This window comes from Sus scrofa, chromosome 14 (assembly GCF_054392235.1).
Source record: "Sus scrofa isolate SSC_HxYL_T2T_F1_AM1 chromosome 14, Sscrofa_HxYL_maternal_Yorkshire_Landrace_v2.0, whole genome shotgun sequence".
Taxonomy (NCBI): Eukaryota; Metazoa; Chordata; class Mammalia; order Artiodactyla; family Suidae; genus Sus; species Sus scrofa.
Window position 1 is genome coordinate 45,695,120 of NC_139396.1, and position 23,239 is coordinate 45,718,358.

Genomic DNA, 23,239 nt, shown 5'->3' on the forward strand with positions numbered 1-23,239 from the left:
TGGAACCATTTTTGAATCCCAGACACTTGAGCTTTTGGACGAAACCTAACATAATTCTTCGTATCGTCTTGTTCTGTGATTCTAAGAAGTTTAAAGACATTTTCTTTTTTTCTTTTTTCTTTTTCTAGGGCCGCACTGGTGCCATATGGAAGTTCCCAGGCTAGGGGTCAAATCAGAACTACAGCTGCTAGGCTATCCCACAGCCACAGCAAAGCAGGATCCAAGGTGCATCTGTGACCTACACCTCAGCTCATGGCAATGCCAGATCCTTAACCCACTGAATGAGGCCAGCGATTGAACCCACATTCTAATGGTTACTAGTCGGGTTCATTACCTCTGAGTCACAATGGGAACTCCTCAAGATATTTTCTTTAAAATAAGAGAAGTAAAAGAACTCCTCATGTTTTGATGGTTTTATGTCAACCTGAAGGTCTGCTGAAATATGGGAATTTCTGGTTTTTTTGGCTGAATATTTGGCAGCAAGATGGGAATTTCCCCAAGAGTTTGTTACATGCAACATGCTCCTCTGTTTTATATTGATTTTTATTAATTAATTTGACCTATGGTAACACTTGGCATAATCTACTAGCCTCAGTCATATTGAAGTAATTAAGGAAATGTATAGAGTGAGCCTGGATGTTGACTTGTGATCTCCGCTCTGTCCCTCTTGTCATCAGCCACTGGCATATCACAATTGTACAAAGAGGGATAATTACCCCCACCAACATACACACGATTTCTCTTGTCATATTCGGCAACGTGAAATTTTACTCAGAGAATCATGAAAACTTACTGTCAGGGTGTGTGCATATTTCTGCATTGTTCTACACCAAGACATTTAGGTGAAAGGAATGGAAAGTGTCAGGCTGGGAACACCATGAGTTAAGTCCCAGTATGTCACTTACTTAGCTCTCAGGACTATGGGAGCAGATTCCCTGGCATGGCCTGCATCTTAGGCACAGAGGAAAGTGAAAAGAGGCAGAAAACCCAGCTTTCAAGCTGTTCTTTTTTGTGATTAAAGATTATATGCTTCTTTCTACAGTTTAGAAATGTCCCATCAGACCTGAAGCCTGTGGGTCCAGAAGACACATTTGATCGGATCCAACCTTTGGAAGATCTGCTTGGAAATTTCCCACTTCGTGTCCTGAGTCCAGGAACCCAGCAGTGGAATTTTGTAGTGAGTGGTCCTTTCTTCCACCTGAGGCTCTATCCCCTGTATCCAGTCATTCTCTCATTGTTTAAGGGTCTATTCAAGACAAGTTTATCAGAGCCAACTGCACATCAGCTAGTTGGGGAAGCCAGAACGGTGACCAAAGCCAATGATATCTGTACCCTCATGGAAATAGCGGTGTCATGGAGGTCATGGCAGTGCAGAGGTCCTGAGGCAAGAAAGAGTTTGATGCGTGAAAAGGGCATGTCTGGACACATGGGGAAGAGGTGGAGAGGAGTAACTCTTTCAGGACCTCAGAGGTTGTGTTAAAATATGGATTTTAAGTCTTAAGAGCAATAGCTACCAGTAATGACCAGTTTTATGTAGGAAAATGACATGTGATCAAAATTTGCCTCCTAAAAACATCACTCCAATTTCTGAGTGGAGACAGGTGTGGGAGCAAGGAGAGTTAGGAGGCCACCGTGTAGTCTAATGGGAGGTCATGGTGGCTTGGATCAGGGTATTAGTGGTAGATGTGAAGGCCATTGGAGAGATACTAGATGAACTTGGGCAGTAGTACCTGCCAGTTGTGATGGATCAGAGTGGAGGAGGGGTGAGAAGGGTCTTAAGCATGACTCTCCAGATCTTGGCATGGACAACATAATGGAGAGGGAAGTGTCATTTCCTATGATGAGAAAAGTTGCAAGAGAATTAGATTTGTGGGGAAGATTCAGCTTCAATTTGGGACTGAAATTCTTTTTTGAGTTTGAGTAACACCTAAACACAGGGGGCTGGGGGAGGAAATCAGCAGTTAGATGGCCAGGTCTAGAGTTCAGGAGAGAAATATGGGCTAGCTCGATCATTCCTTTATTCCTTCATGGTGTTCAGTTTGAGGGTTCCTGGATGGAGGCTTGGTCTGAACCCAGGGCAGTAACTCATACAGGGTGATTACGAGATGATTTGAGGGGCTAGGAATAATAGCTACTTATTTCTGCCAAAGGTTTGCATGAGGCAAGTGCCTGGATGGGTGCTCATTGCTATGGTTGTTAGTCAAGCATCTTGAGCATGAAGCGGAAGGTGGACTGCTGAACCTTTGGTGCTCCTGCCTGGGCTTGGCGTTGGGGGTTGTCCCTGATAGAAACAAAGGGGTCGGAATTTTAGACTCCAGTAAACATGATGGTGAGGGTAGCAGTGATGATGGAGGTGGCGATGGTGGATATGGTAGAGTTAGAGGGGATGGTGATGATGGTTTTGGTGATGGTGGTGATGATGGTGATGATGGTGGTGGTGGTGGTGATGATGGTATTGGCAATGGTGATGGCGGTACTGATCAGGGAGGTGGTGGTGGTGATGATGATGGTGGTGGTCATGGTGATGGTGGTGGTGGTGATGATATTGATGATGGTGTGGGTGATGGTGATGATGGGGTGGTGGTGATGGTGGTGGTGGGAATGGGCCCAGCTAGTATGTGTTCTTTAAACTTAAATTCACACCCAGTCCTGTGATTTCTATTTTATGTGTTCATTTTCCATGCCAGGAGGTAGAAAAAGTGTATATGAAACTTAGCTATTTAAGATACAGGATTTACACTAACCGTCCCTTTCCTATCACTGTAGAGCCCAACTCCCCTCATCATTTAATTAGTAAAGGCAGGGTCCTTGGAGGTGGGGAGATGCGTGGATAATGTTCCAAACCCTTAATCTTTCATCCTCATCAGTCTCATAGTATGCATTTCTTCAGTGGATATCAAGTATAATAATAAGTATTTATTTGCCTGCCTTCCACAGACAAATTGTGTCATTAAGAACACTATCAAAGAGGATATGTCTCCATTGAGTGATGTGGGTTATTATTTGTGTATAATTTTTTGAGTTCATTTATTCTACATGGCCTAGAGGACCCAGAACTTGCTCTGTTCTCTTAGACGTAACAAGAGGTTATTTCGGGAGCTGATTACTTGATTTTTTAAAAAAATTTTGGTCGTCCTGGGGTTGAAAGCTACAGAGAGGGGTGATATGCATGTGTGCAACTCTATCCTATATTTGGAATGGGCTGATCTTTTTTTTTTTTGATAGATTGTTGGCTGCTTGGAATCGCAGATGCATCATTAAGCTATTGCATTTAAATTTAGCTCTTGTTCTCACTTTGGAAGGGAATGGAATGTTTCAATTATTTCACCACGAAGGGGAAGTGATTAGAAAATAGATCCTCATGACTTCTCAAAAATAAGAGGTCTAGCCAGTGAGTCTCAGAGGGGGCTGCATATTTGACTCAGAAGAGGAGGCTCTTGAGTGGACCTTCAGTGTGGAGGAAATTAAAATTGCCTTAAGCAGGAGTTCCTGCTCTGGCACAGTGGGTTAAGGATCTGACTGTAGAGGCTCAGGTTGCTTTGGGGGGAGGTGTGGGTTTTGATCCCTGTCCCAGTGCAGTGGGTTAATAAGGACCTTGTGTTGCCACAGCTGTGGCACAGGTCACAGCTGTGGCTTGGATTCAGTCCCTGGCTTAGGAACTTTCATATGCTGCCACTGCTGTGGCCATTAAAAAATAAATAAATAAATAAATAAAAAATAAAATTGCCTGAAACACACCTTGGTGATCACTAAGGTTTAAGCTCCCCAAGGGCAGCGTATATGTAAGCCAGCCAAGATCATTATTCTTAATAGGATTGTGTCCACTCTTTTAAATAGGGGCCAGGGCCCCTCTGTGTAAACAAAACATTAAAATGTCTATTCCTAGACCCAAGTTGAAGAAATGTCACCCACAACACTTTCACAGGGTTGAATATGTGAATATGTGGAAACATCTTTAAAATCATTTTCCTTTGTCAGATTTCAGGGGCAGCAGATGCCCCTTGAAGTCATATCTTAGGTGTATAAAGAATGAAAATCATAAGTGACTAGACATAGTTCCAAGTGCTACATCCTGTATAACTTTCCCATCCTTGATCCCCATCAATAATCACAGCTCTCCATTGGATGTTTCTTTTCAGGATTTTCAGACCCTCTTCCATGTGTAAAAAATATATACACAAACATATACAGATGCCTATGCATATACAGTAGGATGAGTAGGCATTCCCACTGTGGCACAATGGAATGGATGGTGTTTCTGGAGTGCTGGGACACAGGTTCAATCCCCAGCCCTGCACAGTGGGTTAAAGATCTGGTGTTGTCAAAGCTGCAGTGTAGCTCACAACTGTGGCTCGGATCTGATCCCTGGCCCAGGAATTCCATATGCCATGGGGTGGCCAAAAAAAGGGTGTGTGTGTGTGTGTGTGAGAGAGAGAGAGAAAGAGAGAGAGAGAGAGTTATGTCTAACAGCCTGACTTTGTACATAATAGCTGCTCAGTCAATATTTGCTGAAACCGGAGATGGTTGACCCTGCAAGGAAATGGACCCATTGGTCCATTGGCACTTTGACCGCAACATCTGTTTTTCACTCCCCCTCTTAGATAAGTTGTATTGTTCCTGCCTCCTGGGGTTGGCCCCAAAGAACTAAGTACTCAATTCCATGAGCTCTTGGAACACAGATTGCATCCAACTCTGCATACAGTTGGAGAGAGGGAAATTTTGTCTTCTCTGCCTCTGTGGAGGATTTTGTGACTGTCAGCCTGGGGAAGGCATAGCCAAAATCTATTGACCAACCCAGTATTTCCAGAGTGTTCTACAGGGAACCAAATAGACATCTATGGTCAACAAAGCCTGGATACAGTAATGTAGTTACTAGAAAAAAAATTCTTTATTAAAAAATTATAACTAGCACAGTAATACATGGTTTCATAGTAGTAATACAAAGTTTCTCTTTTTTCAAGAAATAAATCTTGGAGTTCCCATTGTGGCTCAATGGGTTTAGAACCTGACAGAAGTGTCTGTGAGGATGCGGGTTTGATCCCTTGCCTCCCTCAGGGCATTGAGGATCAGGCAGTGCCACAACCTGCGGTGTGGGTCTCATATGTGGTCAGATTTGGTGTGGCTACGGCTGTGGCATAGGCCTGTGGCTGCAGCTCCTATTTGACCCCTTGCATGGGAACTTCCACATGCTGCAGGTGCAGTCCTCAAAAGAAAAAAAATTTATTTTATTTTTAATGATAAAATACATTTCACCTTTACTAGTTTATTTCCTGGTCAACCAACACATTTTTTTCCTATTTCATTTTTCAAAATGTTATTGAAGTAGAGTTGATTTACAATGTTGTAGTAATTTCTGCTGTACAGCAAAGTGATTCAGTTATGCATGTACACTCATCCATTCTCTTTCAGATTCTCTCCCTATGTAGATCAAGACATTTTCAATTTGTTTCATTATATAAGTTTCAGGGGCACAGCATTATAATTTGGCATCTGTATGCACGACAGATTGGCCACCACCGTGAGTCTAGTTACGGTCCTTCATCATATGCTTTGACCCTTCACCTTCCCCCCAACCTCATTCCCCTTTGGTAACTCCTAATCTGATCACTGTATGTATGAGTTTATTTTTGTTTTATTTGTTTTGTCTTTAGATTCCATGTATAAGCGAAATCATATGGTATTTGTCTTTCTCCATCTGACTTATTTCACTTAGCATAATGCCCCCAAGGTCTATCCATGTTGTCAAAAATGGCAGGATTTTGTTCCTTTTTTATGGCTGAGTAGTATTCTATGTATATATATATATACACTGCTATCTTAATCTATTCATCTGTTGACAGACACTTAGGTTGTTTCCATATCTTGGCTATTGTGAAGAGTGCTGCTATGGGAGTTCCCATCGTGGCTCAGCGGAAACGAATGTGACTAGCATCTATGAGGAGGCAGGTTTGATCCCTGGCCTTGCTCAGTGGGCTAAGGATCTGGCATTGCCATGAGCTATGGTGTAGGTTGCAGATATGGCTCAGATCTGGCATTGCTGTGGCTGTGGTGTAGGCCAGAGGCTACAGCTCTAATTCAGTCCCTAGCCTGGGAACCTCCATATGCCATGGGTGCCGCCCTAAAAAAAAAAAAAAGGAGAGAGTGCTGCTGTGAGCATTTGGGGAGCATGTTGTCTTTTTAGATTACTGTTTTTGTGTTCTTTGGAGAAATACCTAGAAGTGGAATAGCTGGATCACAGGATAGTTCTATTCTTAATTTTTTGAGGAGCCTCCATACTGTTTTCCATAGTGGCTGCACCAGTTTACATTCCCACCAACAATGGTTCCCTTTTCTCTACATTCTCTCCAACATTTGTTATTTCTGGTCTCTTTGATGATAGCCATTTGGACAGGCATGAAACTGGACAGCCACAGGCAAATAATGAAACTAGGAGTTCCCGTTGTGGCTCAGAAGGTCAATGTTGTCTCTGTGAAGATTTGGGTTCAATACCTGGTCTAGCTCAGTGGCTTAAGGATCCGGCATTGCCACAAGCTGAAGCATAGGTTGCAGATGCGGCTTGGACTTGGTGTTGCTGTGGCTGTGGCATAGGCCAGCAGCTGCAGCTCTGATTTGACCCCTGGCCTGGTAACTTCCATAAACTGCAGGTGCAGCTGTAAAAAAAAAAAAAAAAAAAAAAAAAAGAATGAAACTAGACCACTACACATAAACATTACCTCAAAATGGATTAAAGACCTAAATGTAACACCTGAAACTATGAAATGCCTAGAAGAAAACACAGGTGGTGCCCTCACTTTCATCAGTCTTAGTGATGTTTTTGTGCTTCTGACTGCCCAGGCAAGGGTGACAAGATCCCAGATAAACAAATAGGACAACATCAAACCAAGAAGCCTCTTTGCAGTCAGGGAAACTATCATAAATCTGAAAAGGCAGCTTGCTGAATGAGAGCATATATTTGTGAACCATTTATCTGATAAGGATTAATATCCAAAATATATGAAGAATTCATGCAGCCTAACAACAACAACAACAAAACCCAGACAACCTGGTTGAAAAATAGGCAGAGGACCTAACATTTTTTTTCCAAAAAAGACCTACAGGTGGCCAACAGGCAAGTGGAGGGATGCTCAGCATCATTAATCATCAAGGAAAGGCAAATTAAAACACAAGGATTTTTTTTTAAGGGCCACACCTGTGGCATATGGAAGTTCCTAGGCTAGGGGCTGAGTTAGAGCTGCAGCTGAAGACTATGTATGCCACAGCCACAGCAACACCGGATCCAAGCCGCATCTGCAACACACGCTGCAGCTTGCGGCAATGCTGGATCCATAACCCACTGAGCGAGGCCAGGGATTGAACCCACATCCTCATGGATACTAGTCAGGTTCTTAACCTGCTGAACCACAACGGAAACTCCCACAAGGAGATGAAATTTCCATTTGCAATATCTTTGTGTCCATAAGACACACAGGCTCATTGAAGGAAAAGGAGAAGTTACTAGATGTACATAGAAATGGCAAAACTGGGAATGTTTGGGGAAAACCAGTTTCCTCCAACGTTGGAGAGGCAACCTGTGCTCTAGGACCAAACTGCAGACTATGGTTAGACTAGGTTCTGGGGTCTTACCTTTGGTTGGGGCCGCAAGACAGACTGTCTGGGCATAATGGTATTTGTGCGGAAATGTCCAGTTAAAACAGGTCTTAATGTTGTTACTCTTCATGACTAAAGCAATTATGTATTTTAAATTCCATTTTATTTATTTATTTTTTCAAAGCAGAAAAGTCAAAATGGAATGGGCTCTGTTGATATTGAACTCTTAATGCTAATTACAGTCAAATGATCATTAGTTCTGTCCTGGGTCTGCCAGGAAGTGCGTGTGATGCTGGCGTGCCAGCTCCACCACGATGGGACCTAGGCAGTAATGGCAAGGGCAGTAAAAAGCAAAAAAGAATGCTGTTGGCAAGGGCTTCAGAAACTGCTGAGAAACCGACTCTCAGCTGTGGCATATGGGTCTTGAGGGCGTGAGTCCATTTCACTCCGGTCTCTTGGCAAACCCAGACCTTGGAATGGAGCTTTCATTTGTCCTGAACTAAGACAAGAGGCTGCTGGTGTGGCTGTACTCAGAAGAATCTTTGGGGCCCCCATCTGCACTATGCTATTGTGTTTGTCAGGGCTCTTTAGCTTGCAGATGACAGAAAACCAGTGCAAAGTAATTTAAGCAAAAATGGGAGTTAAGTGACTCTTGTACATGAAGAGAGCATATTCTGACTTCAGGAACAGCTTGATCCCAAGCTCTGACAGGATTTGGGGTTTCTGAGTCCATTTCCTCTTTTAATCTGTGTCCCTTAACCATGCACTTAGGGTTCTCAGACATGGTGCTATCTCCCCATTGACTTGACATCTCTACAATTAGGCTCAAAAGGCAACAGAACTTTATACTCTCAGTTCTTGGGCTCCATACTTTTCACTCGTGGAGAGGATCCACCCAAATCTTAACACCCTTCTTTTAGAAGCCATTTCCTGAAGCCATTTCCAGGATCAAGAGTTTTCAGGTTCAGCTGAATTTATTCCCCATGTAAGAGTGACCATGCTTTTCAAGCAACTGGGGTAAGAAAAAAAAAAAAATTCACTCATCCTTTGCTGAAAGACCACCTCTTCTTCTTTACAGAGGTGCACTTTTGAACTTGCAGGCCTCTTTATCCAGCCAGATCTCAGAGCACATTGCTCGCCTACCCATTGCTAACACAATGGGATCCTAGTTTGTAGCTTTCCATATGCTCTCCATGGCTAGATGGGTGGTCCACTCTGGATCACTTAGAGATCTGTTATGAGTTGAATTGTATTTCCCCTAGAATGTTAGAGGTCTGACCCCCCAGTACCTGAAAATGTGACTTTATTTGAAAATGGGATCTTTTTTTCTTCCTTCCTTCTCTCTTCCTCCCTCCATTCCTTCCTCCCTCCCTTCCTTCTTTCTTTGTTTCTCCCTCCCTTCTTTCCTTCCCCTTCCTTCCTTCCCATTCCTTCCTTCTTTCTTTCGTTTCTATTAAAGTCTAGTTGATTTACAATGTGGTGCCAATTTCTGCTGTACAGCAAAGTGACTCAGTTATACATATATATCCCAGGAGATGGGATAGAGTTCCCTGTGCTATACAGTAGGACCTCCTTGCTTATCCATTTAAAATACAAAATGTGCATCTACTAACCCTAAACTCCAGTCCCTCCCACTCCTTCGCTTCTCCCCCTTGGCAACCACAAGTCTGTTCTCCATGTCTATGAGTCTGTTTCTGTTATGTAGATGGGTTCATTTGTGCCATGTTTTAGATTTCACATAGAAATGATGTCATATGGTATTTGTCCTCTCTTTCTGACTTACTTCACCAGTATGATATGAAGATGGGGGTCTTTGTGGAGGTAATTGATCAAAAGGAGGTCATTAGGGTGGGTCCTGGTGTCCCTATAAAAGGGAAAGTTTGGACACAAACACGCACACTGGAAAAGGGCATGTGCAGCTGAGGCAGAGATGGGGTGATGTGTCTACGAGTTGAGGAACGCTGCCAGTGGACCACCAGGACCTGGGGAGGGGCAGAGACAGATCCCCTCTCATGCCTCAGAAGGAGCCACCCCTGCTGGGGCATCTTAATCTTGGATTTCAGCCTCCAGAACTGGGGGACTCTGGTTTTAGCCACGAAGTTTGTGGTACCTTTTTTTTTTTTTTTTTTGGCAGCCCTGCAGACGCAAACAGCAGAACCTAACTCTGGTGATCTTAAGAAGAGTCATTTTCTAGAAGAAAAAATGGGAAGGAGAGGCCTGGAGAGCCAGGGAGTGGATATGAATGGAAGGCCCCTCAGGATGCTTCCCCTGGGAGGGACCCCAGGATAGATCTGCTGCAGCCATTGGTTTTGTGTTTGGGTGTCTCTGTTCGAGATTTAAATTCAGACTGACAAATAAATGTCTGAATAATCTTTATTCAGATTTATAAGGACTGCCTGCTTAATCAGGCTGACCTGGGTCTCTTTCTAGCCCTGTCACTGGTTCTCACCAGACCACATTCAAAGCAAAGCCAGATGCTTTGGCCGGAAGAAAGGTGAGCACAACCTCCTAGTGTCCTTTACGCCCTGTTGCTCTTCAGATCCAGATGCCCCTTTGTCTCTCTTTTCTTGCATCAAATCATAGTGTTGGTGGCACATCCCGGGGAAATGCTGCTGTGTCCGGTATGTTGGGGTTCCTAACGCCTCCAGGAGCCTCCCAGGGGGAGGGTTTTGTCTCCTGTGCCTTGTGTTGGCTCCTCAGTTCAAAGGGCCAGGGATCCGGCTGCTGCCACCTCCTCACTTACGCTGCCCCAGTCGCCATGCCCAGCCTTCAGGCATTTTTGACCTGCTGTCCAGCCAGGGCTTGTCCCCATCACCAATTAGTAACCAGGCAACAGAGCCTTTGCCACTGGCAGATGCTATCAACAGAGAGCAGCCAGCTGCCCGGTTCAAATGAAAGGGCTTTCTGAGAGGAGATTGATAAGGGTACATGGCCACAGGTGGAGCTTAATTTTTAACCTGTGGCCCTGGACGAGATCTGGTTCCCATGACGACATGGCTTTGTCAGATGAAGGCCATGGATGAAGTCAGTGACTAGGGAAAGTAGAGGCTGTTCACATTAAAAATCTTCTAGGCAGTTCATCCAGAACTGTGGCTTCTAAAATCCTGACTTGATTGAGTTCCCTATTTGATGGGCGCTGGTAATGCATGTACAAAAGCTCCACTCTGTAAACTGGGGAATTTTAGGTTTCTTTGAACTTGAGGGGTCTGTTCCCCAGGAGGTAAGAAATCCATCATGACCAGGTAGGTAAAAGTCATCATTATTTCAGTCTTGGAAGTAATGAGGGTACAAAATGCTCCATAATGTGCTGTGATGATAGGTTTTGTGAAACACTTATTTTATTCCATAGGACTCCATGCTCCCTGAAACCACATTAATTTGTTTGGGTGCCTGTGGTCTGTGTGACCTACTATAATAGAGACTTCACCAGGGCAGGGGATTTGCCTTATTTATTCGGTTTTCCAAGCACCCAGAATGTTTTCCCTGACACATAGTAAACACATCTATTTGTTGACTAATTGATTGGATGATTGAATGAATCATTAAATGAGTGAATGAATACTAACATATTGGAAAAGCATATTTTTTTTTCCAGTTTTACCAATTTGGTGCCATAAATCGAAGGTAATTTCTGAGTAATTTTAAAAAATAGGAGAAAAAAAAAAAAAAAAAGCAGAGTTCTTGTCATGGCACAGCAGACACGAATCTGACTAGGAATAATGAGATTGCGGGTTCGATCTCTGGCCTCACTCAGTGGGGTGAATGTTGCCATGAGCTGTGGTGTAGGTCACAGATGCAGCTTGGATCCTGCGTTGCTGTGGCTGTGGTGTAGGCCAGCAGCTCTGATTAGACCCCTAGCCTGGAAACTTCCGTATGCCTTGGGTGCGGCCCTAAAAAGACAAAAGACAAAAGACAAAAAAAAAAAAAAACCAAAAAAACCCAAAAAAACCCCCAAAAACAAAAAAACTAAAATTAAAAAAAAAGAAACCTCAAGAGCAAGAAATGTGTTAATTCTGGCTTTTAAGCCCCACTTCTGATGAAAGTCCAGTGTGGAGGTTCAGACTCTTTCTCTCTTCCTTTTCTCCTTCCTTCTTTCTTTCCCTCTCTCCCTTCTTCCTCCCTTTCCCTCGTGGCTCCTATTACAAGCAAGATCACTGTACAATTGAATATGACTAGGATCTCTTTCCCATCCTTTTCATGTGCAATGGTACATTTGCTTTCTGTTGCTGGAATTTTGACTTCAAGGTTATTTACATTACAAAGCTAGGGAAAAAAAAATATTTCCATCTCAATGCTTTTGAAGAAGGCATTTTGCCTGACTCTTTTTTTTAAATTCCATCAGCCGACAGGATGATTGTTCCAATGTGGCTACGCAGCAAGAAAAAGTTCAAGGCCCCCCAGGAGTAGGTAGAAAGAAGGCCACACAGCCCATTTCAATGACAAAGCAGGAATCTTTCCCCACCTGCTGAGCAGTCCTCTGCTGGGAAAGTTGAAGGAGGAAGAAAAAACTAAAGGAAGAGGACCTGATCTTTCTGTCTTTACCAAGAGGAGAGGGAAGAATCTCTGGTCACTTTGCCCAGGAACCTGTCCTCCTTTGGGGAGACCATCCTACCCTCATGAGATCATAATTTGGGAGATTCCATACCAGTTTCAGTTACAGTGTGTTTTGTTAAAAATAACAGAACACTAGGAGTTCCCGTTGTGGCTCAGCGGAAACGAACCTGACTAGTATCCCATGGGGATGCAGGTTTGATCCCTGGCCTTGACCACTGGATGAATAAGGATCCGGCATTGCCATGAGCTCCGTGCTTCTGCTCTGTGTGCTATGGAAGATTTAGGAATAAGACATGAACTAGCTGCTCAATGAATCTGATGTTGTGAGATGATAATGTGGGTTCATGAAAGTGGTAACTAGCCATGCCAGCCAGCACAGGAAAAAAGTGAAAAGCGAACCTTATGGGGCATTAGACCAGGGGGTTGGAACCCTATGGCTTTGGAAGACAGATAACTGTTTATTTGTTTCATAAATATTTATCTGTGAGAATCACCACCTTCCTGATTTTTGCCCATCTGCTTGGTAACATTACTATCACTATAATACTATTATATTCCTTTAAATCAATGTATGTATAACTAAATTTTTAAAAACCCTTTAGGAGTTCCCATTGTGGCTCAGCAGATTAAAAACCTGAGTAGTATCCATGAGGATGTGGGTTCGATCCCTGGCCTTTCTCAGTGGGTTAAGGATCCAGCGTTGCTCTGAGCTGTGGGGTAGGTCACAGATGCAGCTGGGATCCTGAGTTACTGTGGCTGTGATGTAGGCCTGCAGTTACAGCTCTGATTTGACCCCTAGCTTGGGAACTTCCATATGCTACAGGTGCATCCCTAAAAAGAAAAAAAAAGGAGGTCTGTCATGGCTTAGCAGAAATGAATCTGACTAGTATCCTTATCCATGAGGACACATGTTTGAGCTCTGGCCTTGCTCGGTGGGTTAAGGATCTGGCATTGCCGTGAGCTGTGGTGCAGGTTGCAGATGTGGCTCAGATCTGGCATTGCTGTGGCTGTGATGTAGGCCAGCAGTTACAGCTTCGATTCCACCCCTAGCCTGGGAACCTCCATTTGCTGTGGGTGCGGTCCTAAAAAAGATAAAAAACAAAACCAAAAAAAAACCCCCACAAACTTTATAATCACTTAATCTAAAGTGGAAAATTTGCTAGAAACAGAAGGTAAAAATAGTCAAATACGGAGTTCCCGTCGTGGCGCAGTGGTTAACGAATCCGACTAGGAACCATGAGGTTGCGGGTTCGGTCCCTGCCCTTGCTCAGTGGGTTAACGATCCGGCGTTGCCGTGAGCTGTGGTGTAGGTTGCAGACGCGGCTCGGATCCGCGTTGCTGTGGCTCTGGCGTAGGCCAATGGCTACAGCTCCGATTCGACCCCTAGCCTGGGAACCTCCATATGCCGCGGGAGCGGCCCAAGAAATAGCAACAACAACAACAACAAAGGACAAAAAGACAAAAAAAAAAAAAAAAAAAAAGTCAAATACAAGGAATAAATATGAGGAAAACAACAGCTAGATTCTGGGGACTTCCTGAGGGTTAAAACCTGATGTCAGCTCACACTTCCTCCAAAAAGGAGTGTCCAAAGTATTTTAGAGTATAAAATCTGGCAACAAACGTAGCCTTTCTTGTTGGAAAAAAAATGCTGAGAGAATATTAAATTGCTGATGATTCCATGATTTATACACTCTATGAGTAATGAAATACCTGCCTGATCTATATCTGAAGACCCCCTGGGTACCATGAAGGACCATCCTGTATGAGATCTGGTGGATTGGAAAGCAGATGAAAAATCAAAGATCAAAGATCAAGGTTACTCTTTTCAGTAAAATCCATGGGAAATTCTTTCTGTCCTCTCCTGACAATCATATCGATGGGGATGTGTCCTGAGTCACAAATTGGGAGAGGGGGGTGCTCCTGGTTTCAAAGAGGCAGCAACTTCATCATGTTCCAAAGCCAGGCTGATGACACCTCAGTGGAGATGGAGGGTAAGCCTCCTGCCACCTCCCTTTCCGGGGAGGTGGGCTGGCTCTTGCATCTGCTGGAGGCTCAGTAAAGGAAGCAGCGGGACTCCTGGCCCTTTTAGCACTGAGCTTGAGTATCTATGCTCTGACAGTCACAGCCAAGTGCCTTCTGTCCTCGGAGGCCTGCGGATGGACCCAAGTTCTGCATTAACAGGAAGTACATGAATTAAATGACTTTGACAGACCAGGAATAGTTTAGTTGTCTGGGCAACTTGAAGATGGTATCCAATGGTTAGAAACATTTGCATGAATCAACGGATGTGCAGATTTCTGCTTTTTTTTTTTTTAAGAGCGCTAAGATATTCAGGAAGTGTAACTCTCATAAGAAGCTCCATGGAGCCCAGAGCAATTTTGCAAATGAGTGTTAATGATGTCGTCCAAGGCCAGAACTAGCAGTGTGTTTGTCCATAACTGTATCAGTGACAGGGTTTAATATACTGTCTAAATAATCATTTGTGCCTCCTACGTCATCATATGCTTCCCCTTAATTACATTCACTCCTAGTTTAATTAGGTCAACCCAAAAAGTCCTTCTTAGAGAAAATGGGGTTAAAGTGTTATACATGGTAATTACCCTTTTAAGGAAATGGATGGAAGCTGGTTATATTATAGGGTGTTTCATCTCACTCCATGGTCCCATTCCTGGTCTAAGGAGTAACACGGAGGTCAATTATTGGAGGGACATTAACAGGGCCTTCCTTTATCTCTGCAGAGGTGGCAAATGTGGAAGTAAAGAGCATGTAACTGGAGGGGGAGAAGGAGTCTTCTGGGTTTGCATTTCGTGCAGACAGGAGAGGAGGTATTCCCGCTTGTGTTCTCTAGGATGGAGGAACAAGCCTTCCTCCAGGGGAGTGATGTCATACACATGGCATAGTGGAGGTTTGTTGATTGTCTCTCCACCTCCATCTCCCTTCCCATCACTCCCTCTAGTTTCTAGATTCACAAGGCTCAGAGGAAGCTGACTGTACCCTCCACTCTAGGGGTAGAGCATGTGACCTAGGCCAGCTGTTGATACCTTCTGTCTCTTGGGCCACCTTCAGATCCATATCTTGGCCTCAGCTCGTCCAATCAGAGTGTCTGGGGGATGTGGTTGCCATGTTGTCTTAAAGATATTCTCCCTTTCCTGCCAGCTGTGGATAAGAAAGCTTAAAATACCTGGACCTATTAGCACCTAGCTTGGAATCAGAGTCAGGTATTGAAGCCAACCCCAAGAAAGGCAGCCTAGACCCTAGAAAGAAATTGAGCAATATCATCTGAGTTACTAGGTCCAGCCCTGCCTGAAGCCCTTGCCCTGGCTCTTTGGAACCTAAATTATCCTAATCAAAACATACGACCCTCCTCCATCTCTTGCTCACAGCACACACTGCTGATTCTCCATGATGTTCTTTCCTACTGAGCCTGGTTACAGCCTCTAAAATCTTCTCAGTGCCATTAAATACAGGCATTAAAGGAAGCTGATGTGAGATGAAATCTATTTGTTATTTCTGCCTAGAGATGCAACTGGTATATGCTTAGTGACACTGTGACCAGAGCTTTTATGGAGCTCCCTGCTCATGCCCTAAGTCAGTGTTTGCTACAGGAAAAGAAATGTAGGCTAGGGAAAAGAGACATGCCATTTAGATGGAGACAGACCTGAGTTTGTTTATTTTTATTTATTTATTTATTTATTATTTTTAATTTAAAAAATAAAGTATAGTTGATTTACAATATTCTGTCAATTTCTGCTATGTAGCTAAGTAACCCAGTTATACATATGTATACATTTCTTTTCCCATATTATTTTCCATCATGTTCTATCCCAAGAGATTGTATATAGTTCCCTGTGCTGCGCAGTAGGACACTCATTGCTTATCCATTCTAAATGTAATAGTTTGCATCTACTCACCCCAAACTCCCTGTCCATCCCACTCCCTCCCCCACCCTCTTGGCAACCACAAGTCTGTTCTCTATGTCAGTGAGTCTGTTTCTGTTTAGTAGATAGGTTCATTTGTGTACTATTTTAGATTCCATGTATAAATGATGTCATATGGTATTTGTCTTTCTATGACTTCACTTAGTATGAGAATCTCTAGTTGCATCCATGTTGCTGCAAATGACATTATTTCATTTTTTATGGCTGAGTAGTATTCCACTGAATAGATGTACTACACCTTCTTAATCATTCACCCAGACAGACCTGAGTTTAAATCCTGGTTCCATCACCTACCAGCTATCAGATGTGAGCATATCCTTTGATTTTCCTAAACATTCTCATCACTGTGTGTTTAACTGGAATGGGAGCTTTTGCATTAATCTCAGAGGAGCTGTTTGTGAGGATTAAACAGAACAAAAACTGGTAAGGTCTCAGTGGTAGGCCTGGCTCACAGGAAGGGCTCAGAACCACTGGCTGTGAGATAAGAGGTTGGAGGTTCCAGAAAAATGGGAGATGGCAGCATCTCAGTGGTGGGACAAAGTGGATTTGTGAGAATGAGTGGGGTCCCAACACCCCAGCTTCAGGCTGGTGAAAAATACCAGGTATGGGGACCAGTGGTCCATTCAAGGGGAGAGTACTGCTGGAGTGAGCTTTGGCCAAGCTCTCTGTGGCTTTTGTGCTGGAAAAGCAAGCTGTCCTTTCTTTGTTTCTCCTCCTTTTTGTCCTGTTTCCTGCCCCATCAAGCTCCTTGCTTGCTGCTTCACAGAGATGCAAGAGGAAAGGGCCCAGGTCCTGGGACATTCACAGCTTCCCGCAGCCACAGGCTCTGCCCTGTATGATATGGGGCAGGGAGTTCCTTAACCTCTGTCTAGTTTGCTCCTGCCTGGAATCATGCCAGGTGCATAGTAGGAGCTTAGTAGTCAGGTATTAATTGGTCCAGGTTTTTTTTTTTCTTCTGTTCCTCAGTCTCCTTGGATATCGAGTGGGTTTAACAACACCCGTCCTGCAGACAGGTTTGAGGACCAGAGGGGTCACTCAGTAAATGCTGTTGTGGTTGTCACTCAGATTCTGCAGGAGTCTGAGCCCTGAGCCCTCCCGAAGATGGCGAGAGCCAGAGGAGGCAGTGAAGGGAGGGAGACAAAGCGGGAGAGGGAGAGAGAAAAAAAAAGAAGAAGGAGGGGGAACAGAAGAAGGAAGAGAGAGAGAAAGAGGGAGAGAGGTGGGAGAGAACAGATGAGGGTGTGGAGAGGTGAGGGTGGGAGAGGAGGAGGAGGGAGAGAGAGGGAGAGGGAACGGGCAAAGGAAGAGAAGGGGGCAGCCAGAGACAGAGAGAAAAGTGTGTGTGTGTGGTCCTCTTCAGATGTCGTGGTGTGGAACACAATACCTTGGACAGCTCCCCTCCTGTCCTGGGAGGCATGTGCAGGCAGAATGTCACAGTCTGTAACAGCAGACATCCTTTGCTCTTGGACCCAGAGCACTGGTCTCTAGGTTCCTTTAAAAATTCAATTATGTTGGAGCTCCTGTGGCACAACTGGATCTGCAGGGTCTTGGGAGCACTGGGCTGCGGCTTGGTTCACAGCTGCAGCTCAGATCTGATCCTTAGCCAGGGAGCACCATATGCCTTGGGGCGCCCATCCCCCCCCCAAATTCAAAATGTTTGTGGAGTGGGCTCTTAAAGTCATGATGGCAGAGATCTGAATCCTTTGCTTGTCACCACAGGGCAGTGTCTGTCACTGTTCATGAAAAATCGTGCTTCTTATATTTATTGTTTTTTTGTTTGTTTGTTTGTTTGTTTGTTTTTCCTTAGCTCTCCCCTCCAGATTTCTTACATCACACTCCCCATGCCCAGGTAACCAACATGGCTCCTTCCACACCTTTCTCCCCACTGTATAATCAAGTGTAAACACCTGTATGCCCATATTTAGACCTTTTTGGGTTTTGTTGGTTTATTAAAAATAGAGATGGACCCTATGTGTGTATCTGTGTCTATAACTTGTTTTACTCAAAAGTGTGTCAAAGGAGGTCTCCTGTGGTGTAATGGGTTAAGGATCCAGTGTAGTCACTGCAGTGGTGTGGGTTGCTGTTATGGTGTGTGTTTAATTCCTGGCCTGGGAACTTTCATATGCCCTGGGTGCAGCCAAAAAAAAAAAAAAAAAAAAGTGTGTCATGAACGTTTTTCATGCCAATATATACATTTCTAGTTCATTGTTTTGAATTTGCTTTATGGTAATCCATGATATGGATACACCACAATTGGGAAGTTCTTTCCCCAGCTTTATGGAGATATCATTGAAATGTGACATTGCATATATACATCACAATTTTATTCAACTGTTATATTAAAAGACATTCTATTTTTTGCCTCTACAGTGCTATAATAAAAATCCTATAGATGTATTCTTAGGATTTTTATTTTAAGGAATCCATTTCTAGGAATTTATGGGTCAGAATATGTTTATATTCTTTTAAATTATGCCTCTGACAGATGTTTTTCCAAGAAAGACTCTAGGAATTGACCCTCCTACCATTTATACATAGTTTCCTATTCCTTATATGCTCACCAGCACTGGGTATTATCACTCTTTAATTTTTTTTTATTTTTTTTAAAATTTTTTTGCAAATCTACTGTATGAGAATCATTCTGCTGTTAGACTGTAGATTGTTTCATCAGTTTGTTTACATTGGTCATTTAGTTTTTAGCTCCCCATTTTTATTGATCATTGAGTTTTCCTCTTTTGGGGCTTCTTAACAGTCCTTGACCTTCAAAAATGAGTGGTTCCAAGTTGGAGGGAAGGCTGTCATGACAGCCTGAGGGGCAGGAAGGAAATATGCTGATGTTGGCTGGAGCCACGTGGCCCTGGAGCTGGGCTGGGACAGCAGGAGAGATGGGTGGGCAGTGGGGTTGGTGAGTACCTAGAGTCCTGCGTTCTCACCCCAACTCTTCTCCCCATCCTTCTAAGGGTGACTCACTTACCTCTTTATTTAAGGGGAAGGCACATGTATTTGTTTTTCTCTCTTCAAATTAGAGGATGTACATGGAGCCACACTGCCAACTGACAAGGCTGTCATAAGTTCAGATGCAAACTGGTGCAGCTGTTAGGTCCAGCTCCAAATCACAGCAGAGCCTTTCAGTACTGTCTGGGAAGTTCCCACTGTGGCTCAGCGGTAATGAACCTGACTAGTAACCGTGAGGATGCAGCTTCGATCCCTGGCCTTACTCAGTGGGTTAAGATCTGGCATTGCCCTGAGCTGTGGTGTAGGTTGCAGATTTGGCTTGTATCCCATGTTGCTGTGGCTGTGGTGTAGGCTGGCAGCTGCAGCTCTAATTCAGCCCCTAGCTTGGGAACTTCCAGACACCTCAGGTTCGGCCCTAAAAAGAAAACAAACAAATAATCAAAGAAATAAAAATACTGGAGGAGATGGGGCAAGTGTGGAGGCAGGCACCCTGGGGCTCCAAGCACAAGCCTCCCTGTGCCCTGCTGCATTCACGGTCATGGCTGCTGCACCCTCAGGTGGCTGGTCCACATCCCAGGCAGGAAGAAGCAGAAGCAAAGGCGGAGGGCTCTCTCTGGGGGACCCCGTCTCTGTATCTAGACAGGATGGCTCTGTGCCCAGTGCCCTCTGGTTGCATCTGGACCCACCTTCTCCTCCTTCCTATTCTGCCCTATTCCCCGGAGTCCCCAGCGTGTAGTTCTCTTAACCTTTGGGTTTGGCCAATGGAGGTTGGATAGGCTGGGATATTTCGGCTGCCCCCTGGCCCCTGAGCCTGGGTGGCAACAGCGAATGCTGTCTCTTGTCCCCAGGGCTGAATCCTTCTTCCTGGCCCTGAGCCCACCTGCACTGCTGCCTCTGTCCCCCTATAAGTTCTCCCAGTGACTCCCGAAGCAGCGTGTCTGTCTTGTCCTGGATCTTGACAATGCAACTTTCCTACAGATAGAAATATTTCCTTGTTGATCAGAAATGCCAGAGTCATGGAGTTCCCATTGTGGATCAGTGGGTTCAGAACCCTACATAGTGTCCATGAGGATGCAGGTTCCATCCCTGGCCTCACTCAGTGGGTTAAGGATCTGGTGTTGCCACAAGCTGCTGGTGTAGATCACAGATGCTGCTCGGATCTGGCATGGCTGTGGCTGTGGCTGTGGCTGCAGCTCTGATTTGACTCCTAGCCTGGGAACTTCCATGTGGCAAAGGTGTAGCCATAAAAAAACAAAACAAAACAAATGGAAATGTCAGAGTCATCTTTGTCCACAAGGGGAACTAGAAAATGTATATAGTAAAGAAAGGTGAGGGAGCAGTGGGCATGGATGGCCTTCAGTCAGCTCACTCACACATCTAAATGGGTTGGAGCAGGTGGACCAGAGCTTAGTTAAGGCTCTTGTGATAATCCGGGGCTAAGTGGTTAGTTCTGCACTTGTGAGTGGGGAAGAAGTGGAGGTGGCAGAATCCAAACTTCAACTCTGAGTTTTGTGACTGGAGGCAGTCGGATGGCCTGAAGGGCTCAAAAGGAGCCTGGGCTGAAGCTGGCCCTGCTGATCCCTGGGGAAGCCCGTCTTTAAGAGCCCCACCACTCTTTGACAGAATTCCTTAGGTTTCTCTTGTCCCTGCATTAACACTGCTTCCTCTTTCCATTGTGATCTTAATTGTCCTGTTACCATGGTGCTTTAAAAATTGCTTTAAAAACAGGAGTTCTGCTCATGGCTCAGTGGTTAATGAACCTGCCTAGTATCCACGAGGACGAGGGTTCAATCCCTGGCCCCGTTCAGTAGGTTAAAGATCTGGTATTGCTGTGAGTTGTGGTATAGGTTGCAGTCATGGCTTGGATCCCCCGTTGCTGTGGCTGTGGTGTAGGCCAGCAGCTACTGCTCTGATTAGACTCAACCTGGGAACCTCCACATGTTGCCTGTGCAACCCTAAAAAAAAAAAAAAGACAAAAAATTATTTTAAAAACACCATATTTTCATAAAATACCCAGCAGTAGCTGCTGTTCTTCCTGCTACTTCTAAGCTGCAGTTGGGTTTGGGGGTAGAATGAATGAATCTAGGAGAGATACACAGAGATAGAGATAAACACCTGTGAGCATGCATATCATCTACATGGCTGCAGTGGGACTGGGGTCTCAGAAGTCTCATGATGTTGAGGGTCAGAAGTCTTGCAATGCTGGAGGGAAAAGTAACCTTGGGAGAGGGCTGGCTATAATCATGGAGTGTGGGGGGGTACTGAGGCAAGTAGGAAAGCAAGTATTTTCCTCAGGAGCACCTGATAGCTAGCTCTTGTAGAAAAACAAGATGACAGTCAGAGGTTAAAATAAAAGTGGATTTTTAGTAACAATAGCATGGACGAGAGACCAGGACAGTGTCCCTACCGGCCCAGAGCTGATACTGGGTTGGCTGAGCTGATGATGCTGTCTGGCTATCAGCGGTCTCTAATCCCCCTCACGCCACCCGGCATGTGGGCTTGGTCTGCAGGTGAAGCAGAGGCTCAAATGCACTCTCATCTGGGAACCACGGTGTGAGCAGGAGGAGGAATCCCTCCATATGTCTGAGGCTGCCATCATTGTGAAGTCTGCTGGCCAGGCTGGCTGGTGTTGGGCATCTGGGATCTTGGATTTCCAGAGGGTTCCCACTGTTCCCCAACTGACAAGCGTGGCTCCCTGTGTCCAGACCATTTGCACAGACTGTTTCATGGGTGTTGACACCAGCTTTCCCCCCCAGTCTAGGATTCTGGCCCATCCCAGGCAGAGGTTACCAGTTCCCAGTGAACCCAGGGCGCTAAGTCTCCGTTGTGCTGTCACAGTTCAGCGCTGTCGGAATTAAACTTGTCCTGTGTGAGTCCCCAGAGAGGACTCAACACCTGGTTCCCCAGGCCCCGCCCTTTTCCCCTTTGCTGTTTCGGCTTCATGTCCTTTGGGCTAATAAATCATAGTCCCAAACACCACTGTGTGCTGAGGATTCCCGCTAGCGAGAGTCTGCCTCGGGGGATGGTCTCGGGGAGCCTGACCTAGGGCTGCTTTCCTCTGCTGAGCGTGGGTCATGCCCTTTGGATCAGGGATTTGGGCATTGCAGAGCAGCTCATGCACCGTGACCTGCCCACTTTGACCAAAAGTTTTGCCCAAACCAAGGGAATGTAAAAGAATGAAGGAAAAGGTAGCTGTCGATGAGAAAGACAAAATAATTTTTAAAAAGTCATTTAAGGAGTTCCGCTCCAGGCTCAGTGAGTTAGGAATCTGACTGCAGTGGTGGGTTGCGGTGGAAGAGGCGGAGGTTCAACCCCTAGCCTTCGCAGTGGCTTAAAAAGGATCCAGACTGTTGCCACAGCTGTAGCATAGGTCGCAGGTGCCGCTGGGATTCGATTCCTGGCCTGAGAATTTCATATGCCTCCGGTGAGGCCATTAAAAAAAAAAAAAAAAAAAGTCAGTTACATAGGGTTGAAAAAAGCCTTTCCCTGGCTGATTGGAACATGTGTTGGGCCACATGAAGGCCTCGTGGGGCCAGTTTTTGGTCAGTGAAAGGTGAGGCCAACAGGTGATTCTGCCTCCCATTCTGGACACACCCACAGGCTGTCCCCGAAAAATGCTTTGTCTGCAGGCCTCTTTTCCAGCCCAGATATGTGACAGTGCCCCAGGCCAGCTGTCATGTCCCAGCACTGCCCTCTCAAGCTGTCTCTGGAAGCCCCTTCCTCTCTGCCCCATGAGTGACTAGATGACTGCAGGTCCCACAGCAGGTGGCTTCTCACAGGATGCACTGGACCTCTTCCAGTACAAAACAGCATCTGATCCCGGGTTTTCCCTGACTTTCTACTCCAAGAGTCTGCCTTCCTTTGGGAGTTGTCTCTCAGAATTCCCTGCAGGACAGAGAACATTTACAATCAGAGCATTTGAGCATTGCTCCTCCCAGGCAGCAGGGGAAGGGGGGGCATGTGTCCTGTGTCCTGCTGGCCAGGTGTAAAGTCTACAGTTAAGAACATTTCAAGCAAGAATACATGACCTTCTGTCATGTCTGTGGGGGCTAGAACAGAGCTGTTTGAGGAGAATGATCAGATGGCAGCTACAGACGAAGGGCCTTCTAAATCAAGACTCTATAAACCTTCTGAACTTCCCATAGCCCTTGCCACTGCAGTAAATCCATTTTGTAGCTAGTGGCTTTGCTACCAGCATGGTTAAT

The 23,239-nt window shown here is 45.0% G+C and overlaps 1 protein-coding gene across 21 annotated transcripts in view; it reads left to right on the top strand.

Moving 5' to 3' along the window:
* The window catches only part of RIMBP2 (RIMS binding protein 2), a 339,454-nt gene that overhangs the window by 117,558 nt on the left and 198,657 nt on the right, over positions 1-23,239 (top strand). For 17 of the 21 annotated variants that reach the window (XR_014825816.1, XM_084993473.1, XM_084993468.1 and 14 more), the window contains one exon: positions 1,043-1,177. The exons of the other annotated variants lie outside the window; for them this stretch is intronic. Coding sequence is in view for 4 of the 17 variants with exons in the window: in XM_084993473.1 (XP_084849599.1) it covers positions 1,043-1,177 (135 nt within the window). In the remaining 13 variants the exon portion in view is untranslated. The remainder of the gene's footprint in view (positions 1-1,042; positions 1,178-23,239) is intronic. 21 annotated transcript variants of the gene reach the window in all.